Here is a 17,650-nt window from a genome sequence, read left to right on the forward strand (position 1 = left end):
TTTTTCTGGATAAGATTAACATTTGTTTTTTTTGTTGTTGTTGTTGTTGTTTTGCGGTACATGGGCCTCTCACCGTTATGGCCTCTCCCGTTGCGGAGCACAGGCTCCGGACGTGCAGGCTCAGCGGCCATGGCTCACAGGCCCAGCCGCTCCGCGGCATGTGGGATCTTCCCGGACCGGGGCACGCACCCGCATCCCCTGCATCGGCAGGCGGACTCTCAACCACTGCGCCACCAGGGAAGCCCAAGATTAACATTTGAATCAGTAGACTGAGTAAAGCAGATTGCCCTCCCAAATGTCAGAGGCAATCTAATCTGTTGAAAGCTTGAGCAGACTAAAAGACTGAGTAAGAAAGAATTCACTCTCTTTGCCTGACTGTCTTCAAGGTACTGGTCTTCTCCTGCCTTCAGACTCAGACTTGAAACGGAACTCACACCATCAGCTCTCCTGCTGTTCAGGCCTTCAGACTCAGACCAGAACTATACCATTGGTTTTCCTGGGTCTGGACTTCTCAGCTTTCATAATCATGTGAGCCAGTTCCTACTGATACTGTTTCTTTGTAGAACCCTGACTAATACACTTATAAACTTCATCCATTATGCCTTTTTGCCCTCAGATCCAGTTTCTGCATTTCTCCTACAAACTACATTTCCTAGGTTCTTTGCCAGCTGGCTTCCAGAGTGGCTTGACCAACAGTAGCTTGACTGCAGAAAGGAAGGGAGGTATAAGCCCAGATTCTATCTCCTTTCTGGGCAGCCCCTTCTCCTGTGATCCCTGCTCCTACTAGGCACAGTTCTGTGTTTCTCTAGCCCTGGCATAGAAACACTTTCTGATGGTACTAATTCCTGGTCATCATCATTTTTTGGCTCCTGGGATCTCCCATCATCTATGTAACTATTTAAAATACCTATAGTGAATAATTTTCTGGCTGGACCCTGACTGAAACAGTAATAAAGATAGGAATTTAGCAATATAAGTATACTTGGAGGAGAGCAGAAAGAAGAAAGGTGGTATAAGGGAACTACATCTCATCTTCATATAGCAAGTCAGTAGATGGTACCTAAAACTGATAAATCAATAAAAAGTGCTACAGTATATTATCTGGAATTATGAAGATAACAAACAAAAGAATAAAAACCTGAAACAGTTCAAACTGTTGCCTCAAACTACTGAGTCAGTAAAAGGCCTGTGGTTGCCAAGGACTCAGGGGAGAAAGAGAGAGATGAATAGATGGAATATAGGGGATTTCACGGCAGTGAAACGACTTTATGGCAATGGTGAATGCATGGCATTATATATTTGTAAAACTTATAAAACTATACAAAACAAAAAATAAACTCTAAGATAAACTATGGACTTTAGTAGTATCAATATTGGCTCATCAACTGTAACAAATGCACCACACTAATGCAAGATGTTAATAACAGGGGAAACTGTGTGTGTGTGTGTGTGTGTGTGTGTGTGTGTGTTTGTGTGTTGGCAGGGATGGGGAGGTACATGGAAACTCTCTGTACTTTCCAGTCAATTTTTCTGTAAACCTAAATCTGTTTTTAAAAATACACTCCATCAGTGAAAAAAAAAGAAGGAAGGGAGGGTAGGAGGGAGGGTGGAAGCTATCTAAAAGACATGAAGGAAACTTAAATACACATTTCAAACTGAAAGAAGGCAATCTGACAAAGCTATGTGCTTTATTATTCCAATTATATGACATTCTGAAAAAGGCAAAACTATAGAAACAGTAAAAAAAAAAAAAAAAAGCAGTGGTTGCCAAGCGTTGAGGGGGAGAGAGGAAGTGATGCCTAGGTGGAGCACAGTGCCTTTTTAGGGCAGTGAAACTATTCTGTATGATACTGTAATGGTGGATGCATGACATTATGCATTTGTCAAAACATATGAAACTGTGCAACAGAAAAAGTGAACCCTAGTGTTAGTTAATAATAAAATGTCAGTAATGGCTCATCCAGTCCTAGCCACAGCAATAAGACAAGAAAAAGAAATAGAAGGACCCCAAATTGGAAAGAAAGAAGTAAAACTGTCACTGTTTGCAGATGACATAATACTATACTTAGAAAATCCTAAAGACAACACCAGTAAACTACTAGAGCTCATCAATGAATTTGGCAAAATTGCAGGACACAAAATTAATATACAGAAATCTGTTGCATTTCTATATACTAACAACAAACTATCAGAAAGAGAAATTAAGAAAACAATCCCATTTACAATCGCATCAAGAAGAATAAAATACCTAGGAATAAATCTAATTAAGGAGGCAAAACACCTGTACTCAGAAAACTATAAGACATTGATTAAAGAAACTGAAGATGGCACAGATGGAAAGCTCTACTGTGTTCAAGGATTGGAAGGATTAAAATTGTTAAAATGACCATACTACCCAAAGCAATCTACAGATTCAAAGAAACCCCTATCAAAATACCAATGGCATTTTTCACAGAACTAGAACAAATAATTCTAAAGTTTGTATGGAAACACAAAAGACTCTGAATAGTCAAAACAATCTGGAGAAAGAAGAACAAAGCTGGAGGTATCGTGCTCCCTGATTGCAAACGATACTACAATGCTACAGTAATCAAATGGTACGGTATTGGCTAAAAAAAAAAAACAAAAAAAAAAACCTGACACATAGATCTATGGAACAAAATGGAGAGCCCAGAAATGTACCCACACTTAAATGGGCAATTAATCTATGACAAAGGAGGCAAGAAAATACAATGAGGGAAAGGCAGCTTCTTTAATAAATGTCACTGGGAAAACTGGACAGCTACATGAAAAGAATCAAACTGGACTGGTTTCTCACACCATATACAAAAATAAATTCAAATAGTTTAAAGACTTAAATGTAAGACCTGAAACCATAAAATTTATAGAAGATAACATAGGTAGTATGCTCTTTGACATCAGTCTTAGTAATATTTTTTTGGATATGTCTCCTCAGGCAAGGGCAACAAAAGCTAAAAAACAAACGGGACTACATCAAACTAAAAACTTTTGCACAGTGAAAAACTATCAACAAAATGAAAAGGGCACTTACTGAATGGGAGAAGCTATTTGCAAACAATACATCCAATAAGGGGTTAATATACAAAATATGTAAAGAACTCATGCAACTCAACATAAAAAAAAAAACAATTAAAAAATGGGCAGAGAACCTAGACATTTTTCCAAAAACACAGAGATGGCCAACAGGAACATGAAAAGATGCTCAACATGACTCATCATCAGGGAAATACAAATCAAAACCACAATGAGCTGTCACCTCACACCTGTCAGAATGGCTATTATCAAAAAGACAACAAATAACAAGTGTTGGCAATGATGTGGAGAAAAGGTGTACTCTTGGTAGGAAGGTGAATTGGTGCAGCTGCTATGGAAAACAATATGGATATTCTCAAAAAATTAAATACAGAACTACCACATGATCCAGCAATTCTACTCTTGACTATTTATCCAAAGAAAACAAAAACACTAATTAGAAAACATATATGCACCCCTATGTTCATTGTTGCATTATTTACAATACCCAAGATATGGAAGTAGCCTGTGTCCATCAACAGATGAATAAAGTAAGTGGGGTGTATATATATATATATATATATATACATATATATATGTATATATGTGTACATAGACATACAATGGAATATTACTCAGCTATGAAAAAGAATTAAATCTCTCCATTTGCGACAACACACCCTAGAGGATGTATGCTAAGTGAAACAAGTTAAACAGAAAGACAAATACAATTTCACTTATCTCTGAAATCTAAAAAATAAAACAAATGAACAAATATAACAATATAGAAAGAGACTTACAGATACAGAGAACAAACATGTAGTTGCCAGAGGGGAGGGGGGTGGGTGGAAGGGAGAAATAGGTGAGGGAGATTAAGAGGTACAAACTTCCAGTTGTAAAATGAATTAGTCACAGGTATGAAATGTACAGTGTGGGGAATAGAGTCAATAATTATATAATATCTTTGTACGGTGACAGATGGCAATTAGATTTATCATGGTGATCATTTTGAAATGTATAGAAATATTGGATCACTGTGTGTAATAGGAACTAACATAGTGTTGTAGGTCAATTATACTTCAAAAACAAACAAACTCATAGAAAAAGAGATCAGATTTGTGGTTACCAGAGGTGGGGGTGGAGGGAGGGGGAATTGGATAAAGGCAGTCAAAAGGTACCAACGTCTAGTTATGGTATTACCAGGGATGTAATGTACACTGTGATAAATATAATTAACACTGCTATACTTTATATACGAAAGTTATTAATAGAATAAATCCTAAGCGTTCTCATCACAAGGAAAAAAATAACTTTTTCTATTCTTTTAATTTTGTATCTCTGTGAGATGATGAATGTTCACTAAAGGTACTGTGATAATCATTTCATGATGTATGTAAGTCAAATCATTTTGCTATACATCTTAAGCTTATACAGTGCTATATGTCAATTACATCTCAATAGAACTGGCAGAAAAAAAATTAATTAAAAAATTTTTAATTAAAAATTGGTTCATCCATCAATTATAATAAATGTACTCATATTAATGCAAGATATTAATAGCTGTAGAAACTTGGGGGGGGATTCTGTACTTTCTATGGAATTTCCCTGTAAACCTAAAACTGCCCTTAAAAAAATAGCCTATTTTAAAAAAAAACCCTAACTTTTAAAAAAAATGTAGGGAAGGGGTGTTTGTGGGTGAGGCAGGGCTTATTATTGTTAGCCCTCACGTGCTTTTTAAGGTGTTTTTTTTAACTGTGTATACATTATTTGGATTAAAATATTTTTAATTTTTTAAAAAATCTGTTTACCCACCAGGAAATGAAAAAGACCAAAGCTACCAAGTGTTGGCAAGGATATGAAGCATCCAGAACACTACTATGAAAGTTCATGTAAATTGGTACATCCACTTTAGAAAACTGGCAGCGTCCAACGAAGCTGATAATTTGCATAGCATGTGACCCAGCAAATTCACTCCTAGACAAATATTCCAAAAACAAAAAAATTTCACCACAGGACGTTTGTTCTCTATGTGCACTGAAGCTTTATGCATAATTGCCCTAAACTGAAATCTACCTAAATGCCCATCAAGAGTTGCAGAAACATTGTAGAATATTCACACAATGGAATTCCATACACCACCGAGAATAAATGATTTATAACAACATGTAATAATATGAAGGAATCTCACAGATAATTTTGAGTGAAAGAAGCTAGGCATGTGACACTTAATTCCATTTATATAAAGTCCAAAAAGAGGCAAAATTATCTATGCTGTAAGAAGTCAAAATAAAGATTATCTTGGAGGAGAGATGGGGAGCGATTGAAAGGGGCATAAGGGAGTCCTCTGCGGGTACTGGCCAGATTCTGTTTTTTCAATCTGTGTGCTAGTTCCACGAGTATATTGAATTTATGAAATTGTATCAAGCTGTGCTTATAATACTTTTAATATATGTACTTTTTAGTATGTGTATTATGCATCAATAATTTATTTTTAACCTGAGAGTTTTGGCTCCTAAGCCACACTTTTTTTCTACACTCTCGCCACTAAATATTTAAACACAGAATATGTACTTGAAAAAAACCCGTGTGTGTATATATATATATATATATATATATATATATATATATACACACACATACATTTTACAGTTAATTTCAGTACTTGGAAGAATCTCAGTGTAACATTTCTATGAATACTTTCAGAAGCAGAAGAAGTCCAATTTTGAGTCCAACAGAATATTTATTCAAACTTGCTGGGCTAGCCATAGTGTTTGCTGTTGTTATGATTGTTACCTTCCAGTTGGTTTCTGGATATGCTTATCATGTTACAGATCATGGTTTAGGGTGACATTTACCAAGACAAGTGAGCATTGACAGCGAGAAGTCATCGCTCTTGTGAAATCAAATCGGCAATCAGGCTCCATTTTGAGCTTCTTACTACGGGATAACTTCCATCGAATGAAATTCTTTTGTGTCAGCTTTAGATACTGAAACCTCAGCTTGCTCACCAAGTTAGAATATGCTCTGTTATTCTTTGTGCTAAGAGGAATTAGAACTAAACTACAGGCTTTAGACCCCAAATCTGAAAATAAGTGTGTCACTGCTTCAAAGATGAGGATTGTTTTACTTTTAGTAATAATTTTCTGCTGTTCAAACGTAACTATCATACTCATTTGTTTCCTTGAACACCGGAAGTACAAACTTCACAGAAATTAATTCTAATTTAGTCTGTACATGCAAATTAATATGGTTCTCAAGCAGCCCTTCCTGAACCTACACCAAGGGAAAGCTTAGTGTGGAAATCTGGCAAGTTATGGGATCAACAATAGTAATCTATTACTTTTATAAATTCTCAGATAGTTTAAAACATGTAACAGTACATTTTAAATATCTTTCAGAGATACCACGATGATAAAAGAAGACCCCCAAATTTTAAGAAAGCCTAAAACTCCAACAGTAAAAACTTTTTTAAATCAACTTACTCCAACCTCCTGCCGGTTCGTCAACAGGCTAAAAACATTTCGAGATTTCTCTGTCTTCGATTTAATTCACCCACAAATTACCATCTCGTAATTCGTCTTTTAGCTTTCCCAGACCACACTCTATTCTCAGGATGCTAAATTCCCAGAGGACCCCACTCTCAGCATTTCTACTCTCAGCACACATGCCTCCAATTAATAGCATTTATTAAGTATTTTCTATGTGTCTACCATTTACATCCCCTTCAGCCCTTTCAATAGCCCCATCACTTCTTTTACTAACCACATTTGATTCTTGAGGGAGCTAAAGCACAGACAGTTTACATAACTTACCTCAAGTTCTAATGCTTATAAGTGGTGAAACCTTAATTCCATTCCAGGCACTGGGGTTCAGTTATTACACTATGTTGCCTCTAATTATTGACAGGAACTTCAGGCCACATAGTAGTACTATGAATCCCGCCCTTGCTAATACTCCACTCCTACCTTCTAGACTCTAATGAAAATTCTGGCTTTACTCATTCTGTGGAACAGACCTTACTGCTGCTACTCACATGAAGCATTTGGACTTTCTTTCCTAGCATGAAAGAATGTGAGCTTTAGACTTTTTATCACCACCACAGGAGGACGTGGGGCTAGGGCTCAAAACTGAATTTTGATGCGTTTTTAAAGTCCTTTTTGCTGGCAAACTTGGTAATGACTTGGGATTGGCCATGAAGTACTATTCTGGAGACTCACTAGATCATTCAAGAGTTGGTGTCACATAGAGTCCCAAGACAGCACAAGACACAGATCTCAAGTTCACAAAAAAAAAAAAAGTCAAAATTGATCCCACTGTTAATTATGATGTTTTCCAACTCACATGCCAACATAAAATCCCATTTCAAAAACTTTCAACATCATTAGAAAAACCAGTCACTGTGTATTCTCTAAAATTTATTTACAGTTAATAAGTTAAAAAGCAAAGTACAACCAGACTGTAAATCTTAATCATATGCACATCAAACTGTCCGAGGAGACAATTCGGTTCCGTTACAAACAATTGCCTTCTACTGCACTTAAGACATAACGGTCTAACAGAAAATGACTCAAAGCACACCAATAAAGTATTATAATAAAGTAAATATTATGTGTATACGTCCACTAAAAACCACCAATTTAAAGAGTGCTGTGGCAACCCTTAAAACCGAAAGCTTTCAGTTCAAAATTGCTGATTTTTTTTTGTATTCAAATATTTTTAACGTTTCTTTATTGAAGAGTTTTCAGGAAAATAGTACTATCATCTGCACGTAGCAAATCAGTAAGCGTCAGCCACCAGCTTAGTTACACGTGTCCAGGGGGTACTCGAACTTCAACAAAATAAATACACACCACGACAGCAACACTTTGCACTATCAACAACGGAGCTTGCCCTCGACGATCATGACATTCCTGGTTTCTGGAAGGAAAAGTAAGTTGCTGGTTGACAGGAAGGAGGATAAAAAATGACATCAGGAATCCCCAAAGGTTAGTGGAGATGCCAGTCACCACATTTAGGCACTCAAAAGTTAAAAATGAAATAAAAGCATAGCAAGGTGATCAACTTCCTCCTAGCTTCCCCCTCTACTTGCGCCATATGAGATATAAGATAATCTTATAAGAGAATGAATAAAATCATGAGTTTTCTTTTAAAAAACTATATACAAGCTAAGCTACAGACTTAGAGGACAGGAAATGGATGCCTCACCATAAAGGCCACCTTGCCAAGTTCCTCTTCACATTCTGCCCAATGTACCCATAAAATACTTTCACTTTCCTGTTAATATACTAACCAACTATATTAGTTGTTTCTTCACGTTTTAGAAGCTGTAACATAGGCTTTGCTAAAGAACAGTTGGCAGAAATAAAGATTTTTTGACATCTTATTTCACAAACTAGAAATGGCATGATTTTTAAATAGACCAGATAAATAACATATTGAATTCAAGATGGACAATCAGATCCTAACTGAAATCAGACAGCCCAGATAATCCAAAGAAGCATTTTTGCTAGTTCAAGTGCACTAAAGTAACAAGGCATGAGGAAAAAATGTTAAGAAACTCAGTTAAAATAAATGCATGGTGTCAAATGGTTGTTTCAGTTTTGAGCTGAGCAGAGTTATCCTCCCAGCTAAGTCTAATTTCAAAATCCTCTGGGAAACTATCTAGATAAACTGTACGTTAAAATTACATTCTAATATGGCCACTGAATTTATTTTTTAATTATTATAAAACTATATACAATAGTGAGTGGTACCAATACATATTTTTTCCTCAGGGGCTAGTTAGCTAAAAAATTTTAACAATTTGGGGGTGGGAGGGGAAACCCTATGTATCTGAAATACAACTGGCAATAAGCTAATAACCAAAAGAATATATATAAGCTTCCTATCACACAAATAAAATTTAACACTCTCCATCAACTAAGTGTTGATTCACTTTTATTTACTCATGTGACAGTGTTTGTAACAACGCATTATTATTAAGTAGTGAATAAAAGAATATGAGGCATACTGGGAAACTGGCATCAAGTCGTAGATATATATATATAATTTTCTTTTTTCTACAAAACAAGAACACTGAAATTAAAGTCACAAAACTCCTGCTTATGGACTATTAAACTTGAAAAACTCAATCCAGAAAGCTATGCCATTTGAATTCTAAGAACACAAGAGTCAAAACTTCAACTCTTATTATTCTCCTACGAAGCTGCCAAGCAGAGATAAACCTTAATATTGAGGATTTCATATGTCGAGTTCCAGCCAGTATGAATCGTTCCATAGCAGAATACTTAAATTTGAAAAACAGTGGTACAAAAACACCACTTGACCCTTTAGATATTGCAGTAAAATCTGGCTGTGGCACCACCGGCTAAAAACCATTAAGTCTTGCTGCCACCAATGACCAAAGGCACTTGGATAATCAAGAATTCCACACCGGGCCGTATGATATAAATGCTATCATAAAAGTGTAAAAGAAGGGTCAATACTCTGTGTGACTCGCCTGTTCGATTCCTGTGGTCTTCAGCTGTCAACAAAGACCGGTAACTACAAACATAATTATGAATGGAATTAAGATAAAAAAGGAAACTCGTGGAGCAAAAGAGACAACTCATTGTCATGATGTATATAAAAGTGATGGATATTAGTTTGGACATTTCTTGCTATCCAACAACAAAAAGTAAAGAAAGACCTATTTTGCCCAAAGTAACTTCAACCGGTTACATGATACCAAGAAATGTCCCCACCCCCTCGAAATCACTAATAGTTCTAAGAATTCTAATGGGTATTCTGTTTATCATTTTAATCACAAGGTTTACACACATTTATTTCTCCTATGTGATTCCCAATTTAAAATAGGTTATCCTTGAACTATACCTGGAATTGTATGTTAGACCAGTACAAGGAGACCAAATCATTTCCAACAGGATTCCATCCATCTCTTTAACCAACACCAGTTCTTTATAACTCTTTTTTTCTTTATCACAAGCCATGTGGTTTCAATGCACTTTAATTTTTATTTAATCAAAAAGAATTTAACAACTAAACTTTTCCTAAACAGAACTTTATATGAGTTTCCATTTTCTTTAGGAGCTCAGCAAATATAAACATTAAATCTCAATATAAAATCTTTAGAAACACCTCAAAAATGTTTAAACAGTTGTAGTTTGCATCTCTTTGTTTGCAATCACTGAGCCCATGGAATTCACAGCATACAAATCCTTGCACTATTAACAGTCATAAGCTTGAATCTCTTAGAAAAATATCCTTGGTCAAAGCTTTGGAATCCGGTTAAAATTAGGAAACGAGTGGGATTCAGAATACCCTGAGCACAAACGGGTGCAACAGCACAAAACAGGTTCGATCTTTCGTCCAGAAAGAGGGGTGGCAGTCGAAAAGAAAAACGGGGGTAGGGGTAGAGGAGCGGGGTGAAAAGCAAGTAGATTCTGGCGTTATTACACAAGCGTGAAACCAAATTCCTTTGGAAAAAATAACGACTTCTTCGGAGGACTTCCAGACCAGTGAGGTAGAGTCCAAAGGGAGAAAACGGATCTGCCCCTCCAGTCCTGGAGACGTCTCAGTCCGGGGTACGGAAGCAAAGGGCCCTCCCCCACGGGTCCGGCGGCCTCCTCCTCCGCAGCCCCGAGCCGGGAAGGGGCGGAGGGCGCACCTGCCCCGGAGTCCCAGACGGCGGCGCCGCCGCGAGTCCGGGGCGCCGGGCCGGGAACACCAGCCGGTGACTTCTTCGCCCGTAAAGTGCACGAGGGGACGGGGTCCAGGCCGGATCTGTAAACACTCGACTGACACTTGTCCATCCCTCGGGGCGGAAGCTCCGTCGCCGGCTGGGAGGGCGACGCGGGCCGCCTCTCACGCCCGAGGCACCGGGAAGCGGCGGAGCCTCACCACGGGTTCCAGGTTCACTTGCAGGACTTGGTGCGCCTTACGCCGCGCCGCCGCCAGGCTGCGCTCGCCCCACACGTCGTCGCCGACGCGGATGGTGGGGAAGGTGGTCAGCGTCGGGGTGGCCGCCCTCCAGATCTCCTCCAGGGTGCGGCCCCCGAAGCAGGGCTCGGGCGCCGCGGGCTTGGCGGGGCAGCTCTCCCCGGGGTCCGCCGGCGGCGGCGGCGGCGGCGGCGGCGGCGGGGGCTTCCTCCGGCGGGCGGCGGGCGCCCGGGCTCCGCGGCGCCTCCTCCTGGCCGCCGCGCTCGAGGTCGCCCTGCGCGTTGGGCCGCGGGCGGCAGGGGGTCCCGGGGGATCGGGGACCAGGGCCCGACAGGAAGAGTAGCCGTAGACGTCCTTGCTGCGCAGGATATGCGGGGAGAACTGGTGCTTGAGGCTGCAGAGGAAGCTCCAGAGCTCCGCATCCGAGCTCATGAACTCCGTGCTGCGTGGCATGAACAGCTTGAAGGCGTCGCCCAGCGCCTTGGTGCTGTCGGCCAGCGAGAGTTGCGACCGCGAGTACACCACCTTCTCCTCTCGCGCCTCCAGCGCGGCCCCTCCTCCCGCCCTAAAGCCGACGCCCCGGGCGGCCGCGGCCCGGGCGGCCGGGGACCGGCGCCGCCGCCTCTTCACGCTGCGCCGCATCGGAGGCCGCTCGGGGCCGCCCGCGCTCGCCGGGTCCCGCCGCCGCCGTCCCCGCCCGCCTTCGGCTCCGCGGCAGCAGCAGCTGCTGGCGCCTCCCGCCCGGCGCGTCTCTAGCTACTTTTCTCGCCTCCGCCGCCGCCGCCCCTCCCCCTCCGAGGGCGGAGGACGCGGGTGAAGATCCTGCAGACCGGTACAAGATGGCGGCCGGCGCCCACCCCTGGGCTTTGTCATTGGACGGCGCCTCGCCCCCCTGGTTTCTCTTTCTTCTCCTCTCTTGCCTCCTTTCGCCCTCTGCCTTTCTTTAAATGTGCCCGCCTCAGGCCCCTCCCACCGCAGCCCCGACTCCACCCATTGGGTGCTCTCAGAAGAGGGGCGGGGACTAATGGGGGAGAGGCCAGTTCCTGGTAGATGGTGCTGGGGTGGGTGATGGTGGTGGCCCTTGAACGCGAGTCAACAGTTAGGTGGGTATATGGGGAGGGTGCTTTGTCTACAGTAAGGGGTGGACATCAGCTCCACCTTGGGGAGAGTCACTCTCGGAGTGAGTGGGTGTGCATTTGAAGACTGAGCTTGGAGGTCTACCAGTCTGAATAACAAAGAGAGACGTGCCCAAAGGCTGTGGTTTTTATCACAGAAAGGGAATTTGGGTCTAAGTCCAGGGGGAATGGGCCTTTCACCATTCCCTTCTAAACCTTCAGAGGCCTCTTTTGCATCTTCATCCAACTCTTCCCGCTTTTGACCCCAATCCATGTCAAACAACACTAGTAATCCAGAATCATTCAGGTAATATGGACGGCATCAGTGGCATTGTCTCCTTCTAGACAATGGAACCATCTTCACCTTTAAGAGATACTCTGCTTATCGGGAAAGCAAAGCCTTTTATACCCGTAGAACTAAATACTCTGCTCAAGTTGATCAAAGATCAATTACGACAAAGCCATTCTCCTTACGGAAAATAGCATTTTTGAATATGTAATTGTTTTTTAAATGAATGCACTTCACTTTTCATTTAGTTTTCATATGTCCCTTTGCAGCACCATCTCTATCATTGAGAAAGGATGCAGCTTCACAATCAAAAACGTTCTGCTGAAGAGAACACACTGTTAAGAACCCAGCACCTTTTGTATTTGAGAGGAGGGGATTATGAAGGTTTATAGAGTAATGGACAGTCTTCAGTCATCTTTTCTATCCTCAGTACTTAGTTCAGCGCCTGTCAGATAGTGGGCACTCTATGTTTGTTGAGTGAATCGATGAAATACCACTGATAACTTAAAATGATGTGAGAAAGAAAGACACATTGAAATCGCTAAGAACAGGACAATTTTGTATTTTATATTTTACATTGCAGTTTTCTCTTAACTGCATTAAAGTTTTAAGGTTAAAAAAATCTCCTAATACTTAGAACTTTAAGGTAGGCATGCAAATTTTACCCTTAAGTGAGCACCTTATTTGCAGCAGGGAACTAATAAAGCAGAGTTTTGTGATTTGCACATACTGCTAATGGTTCCCTCGAATATTTGAGCTGAAAGATACCTAGTTCAATCTCCTTATTTCACAGATGAGGAAATTTGGACCCACAGATGTTCAGTAATACAGCTTCTTGATAGCAAGACTAGGACTATAGTTTAGGTCTTTGGATTTCTAATCTAGTGATCTTTATATTTCACTGGAGGTTTTTCAAATTGTACTGCTCAGACTCAAAGAGGTTAAATAGCAAATGCTTTATGCAACAGTGGAGTGACTAAGGGACAGAGTATTTCCAATTCCACTCCTCCCAGAATTGAGCAGTTTTTATCTGCCCTATACTGGACTTACAGATATTTTCTTAGAACTAGATTTTGTTCGTTTAGTTTCAAAACAAAGGAATAAAGTAAATAAAATGAACAATAAATAAAATAAAACCAAAATATTTTGAAAGTTGCTTCTCTACACCAGAGCACCATCTCCACACACTGGGTTTATGGTAAAAACCAAACATCCTACCAGGAGACCAGTTCTCAACCTACCAAAATCATGGTAACTTTCTGAAGAGAAAATCATGTTCCTAGAAAAGCACACCCTGATCTCAGGACAAGATTATGGAGCCAGGTACCAGCTTCCTAAGTCCTTACAAAGAAATGTCATTACAACAACTCTTTATATCACAATTAGTTCTCTGGGTAATTCTGGGAGCACACACGAATGTGAAATTTGTATAACTTCCATTGGAATGCCCCTGCAAGATAGACATAGAAAATCTCACAGAGTAAGCCAGCAGAGTAGTAAGGGGACTTCATAGTGAAAGAAAAGGGTAAAATAAGGATTTATGTACTCCTGACTTCTCATATTGTTATTTCCTCCCTTCCATGTTAATCATATGATAAGTACTCAGGGTTCTTAACTATGGAAATGTTTAGGGTCTTTTGCCACATAAATACATACCACGCATCTACACAAACTTAGCGAATTGATTTCAGTTAAAAGGATAATCTTTTTATAAGACCATTCTTATTCTAAGAAAACATAAGGTCTCAACAAATTGCAGAGCATTCAAAAGTTCATTTTATAATACATACTCATTTAATTTACTTAAAACCAAACAATATCTTTATGAAATATTTTTAGGAATTAATATCATGTCAAACTACTTAAATTATTGTATAATTTTAAATTTGGCATTGTTTGAGTTCTCTATTCTTCCGTTTTCACTGTTTCTTATTTTTACATTTCTTCTTGATCTCTACTTTTTGATTAGCTTAAATAGTCCTACAAATGTTTCTTATCCATTCTCCATAAGTGAGTAAAATTTACACATAAAGATAATATATTTCGTCTAGTTCCTGGGACACTCCTAAGACACTATAAGGTTTATGGAAAGTTGGCAAATTGAAATTTTGTTCTTGAGGAAACATTGTTTAAAATGCTGAGTTTATTCCTTTACCTCTCAAGGAGAATGATGCTTCCTATATATCTGATAAGTAGTGGATAATAAGAATAAACAGAACAAAAAACTACCTCTATGTGTATATTTTCTGAATTTATAATTTCTGTAGTTTAAGAATGAAACCAAGCAGTGATTGGAGAAATTGAAAATAACATTTATCTCTTAGCTGTCCAGAACTTGTGCTTTAAGATTCCACTTCTATGAAATAATTTGCTTCTTGCAAAGTGGCCAAAAAATAAAAAAGTATCTGTAAGTGGCTGGGAGCATCCACTCTGGAATCAAACAGACTTGGAATCAAACAGATCTTTATAACAAAATACCCTTAGATACATTTTTTATCTTTCTGAGCCTATCTCCTCATCTATAAAATGGGCATAATCTCTACTACAATAGATTGTCTTGAGGATTGGATGAGTGAACATTAGTGAAACTTTTACTAGAGTGCCCAGGTCACAGCAGGCATCCAATAAATAATAGTTATCTTTGTCTTATCTAATTGAGGATTTTACTTGGTTTAACCTATGTATTTCAAATCCTATATTACAGTGGGAGTCTATAGATTTTTTTTAAGTAATAGATTGATGAGGGGAAAATCAAAATGTTAGAGCAAGAAGGAAATTTAGAGATCATGTAATGAGTCCAACATTCTTAATTCAGATGAGAATATTGAGATGCCAAGAGATATGCCCAAGTTCACACAGCTGAATGGTAGAATACTCTGAACCAGAACCTAGGTCTCCAACTGTTAATCCAGAGTTGTTTCTAACTTTCTTGTATTTAATCCAAGGAGATAGCATTAATTTTTAGTTCAAGTGAAATTACATAGGACATGATTCATCAATTTCAGCCTTTTCATTAGAATCATTATAAAGTAATTTAGATCTTTCTATAAAAGTTATCTCGAAGCTCTGATATGCTCTAAAACTGCTTAATGTAAAATACACACTTAAACTGAGAGGCCAGAACTTCCACTTCCAGGAAGATGAAATACCTGTACCTTTCCTATTCGTCTTGCTACTTTCAATTTAAAACCCTGGACATTATATATAAAATGAACATAAGAAGACTGAAGAAGGGAGAAGAGAAAGCAGACAGGCTAAGGATCTCAGAACCCAAAGAACAACACAGCAGTGAGTTCCCTGCGTTCTCTTTTTTTTTCTCTTTTCTGCACACATCTCAGACTGAGTGCTGGAGAAGCCAGCAACCAAGAAATGCCAACAGACATAAAAGACATAAAAGTGCCAACAAAACCTTGTTCTCTCTAGCTTTAGGACCAAGAAAGGAGTAGCCTAGCAAGACAAACTTTTAGAAAATTATTGATCTACTGCAGCAAAACACCACCACCCCCAAAAAAACACTATGGCTTGTACCCTCACCAGGCTATAACTAGGCACCCCACCACTCCTTTTGGGGTGATGTCAGAGAAGGCCAAATAGGGAACCACAAATCTCATCCCTGCTGGGCAGTGAAGAAGCAGTTCTCTCGGCAAAATCCCAAGGATAAATTTCAAGTTGAGGATGGGGCGGTGGGGACGAGAATAAAAGAGTCTAGATCTTCAACGACATTGTTGAACCATCAAACCAACCCTGAGACTGCCCACCTGTGGGTATCTAAGTTAAGGAATCAGTAAATGTCACTATGACTTAAACTGTTACTTGGAGCCAAACACACCGTAACTGATACAGACCCCAGGTGATTGTGACATGCACTGCACACCGCCCCCAATTGATGTCCCCTTACGCACCTGCCCCCATTGACTACCAGTGTTAGAGATTTTGCCAAGACTATTTTAGATTTCAAAATATTTCCTGAGAAATTCCCCCACATTTAAGCAGAAGCTCATAATAAATAATCCCTGTCTCAAGCAAAACACGATTAATTTACGAAAATATGTTGGACAAGAAAAGACCAAAAGACCACAGGGTTATGTCATTTGTAAAATATTTCCATTTAAGTTGCTTAACTCTTAGTTTTGAAGATTTGTAGTTAGATTTACTGGAACTGTTTTCCCCAAATTGTGGCCAGGAAGATATTTCCACTATCTCATCAACCTGCTCCCACTCTCTGTTTAGTACCTAGACTGTAGCTCAGTGACTCTTCCCTTCGATACAGATAAAGAGAATTAAGGATCCTCTCCCAAATGGGTTTTCCAGCTTTTATTGCACTGTCCCCACCAATGATTTTTCAAACTAATCAGACAGTAGGATATATTTTATATGGTAGTACACTTTAACATAAAATACGTTTATTGTGAAAACGACATTAACATTGATTTTTTAAATGTAAATAAAAAACCCACTCCATAATATCCATATTCAAATATCTATTTTGTTTCATTAGTTCTAATTTTATATGTCATAGTTTTCTTCACTTAACATATAAATATTTCTTTGTATTTTTACACAATCTTATTGCACCTTACTTCTACTTCTTCATCATAATATAATATTTCTTCTACTAAGATGTTCAAATATAATACTTGTGGAATATTTGGGCCATAAGGACACTGTTTTCAGTTTTTCAGGATTATAAACAATGTTCAAATGCACCCCTTCAGCATTTTTTTCTTCTTTTCATTACTTTCCTAGGATAAATTTCCTTGGTCAAGAAGTAAGAAAAAATTTGAGACTTCTTAATACATATTGTTATATTGATTTCTAAGAAGATCACAACCAAGTTACAATACTTCCAGCAATATGAGTATTTTTTCACCCCAACCTTTCCAGAATTGTTTTATATATTTTAAGCATTTTTGCCTGTCTTTAGTTATTAATTATTATTCAACTTGCATTTCTTCTATTACTAGTGAGAGTAAACATTTTCTCTTATACTTCTTAACTTATATTTACTGTTATTTGAATTATCCCTTCATGGTCTCTAACAGTTATTTATTGTGGTCTCTTGGTGGTAAACACTTAAAAGAAAATATATTGGTCTAGTGTGCTATTAAAATAATTCTTTTATGACATATCTTGTCTATATTCGTTGAAATCTGGAATTAAGACCTAGAGCGGCAGTATTTTCTTTAAAGGGTAGTTTCTTATAATTGCACTTATGTAGGCATATACCTTGCTTTAAATTACAAGTTTCTGTTTAGGATGCGAACAAGCAATTTCC

The 17,650-nt window shown here is 39.0% G+C and overlaps 1 protein-coding gene across 1 annotated transcript; it reads right to left on the bottom strand.

The window, feature by feature from the left end:
• Positions 1-7,427: 7,427 nt before the first annotated feature.
• On the bottom strand, positions 7,428-11,884 carry CCDC71L (coiled-coil domain containing 71 like). The gene has a single exon (XM_022554390.3). It carries the CDS (start codon positions 11,611-11,613, stop codon positions 10,897-10,899), a length of 717 nt encoding a protein of 238 aa, XP_022410098.2. The 5' UTR covers positions 11,614-11,884; the 3' UTR covers positions 7,428-10,896.
• Positions 11,885-17,650: the final 5,766 nt, after the last annotated feature.

This window comes from Delphinapterus leucas, chromosome 9 (assembly GCF_059928025.1).
Source record: "Delphinapterus leucas isolate spDelLeu-1000000601 "Yukka" chromosome 9, BTC_Dleu_Yukka2, whole genome shotgun sequence".
In the NCBI taxonomy this organism is placed as follows: Eukaryota; Metazoa; Chordata; class Mammalia; order Artiodactyla; family Monodontidae; genus Delphinapterus; species Delphinapterus leucas.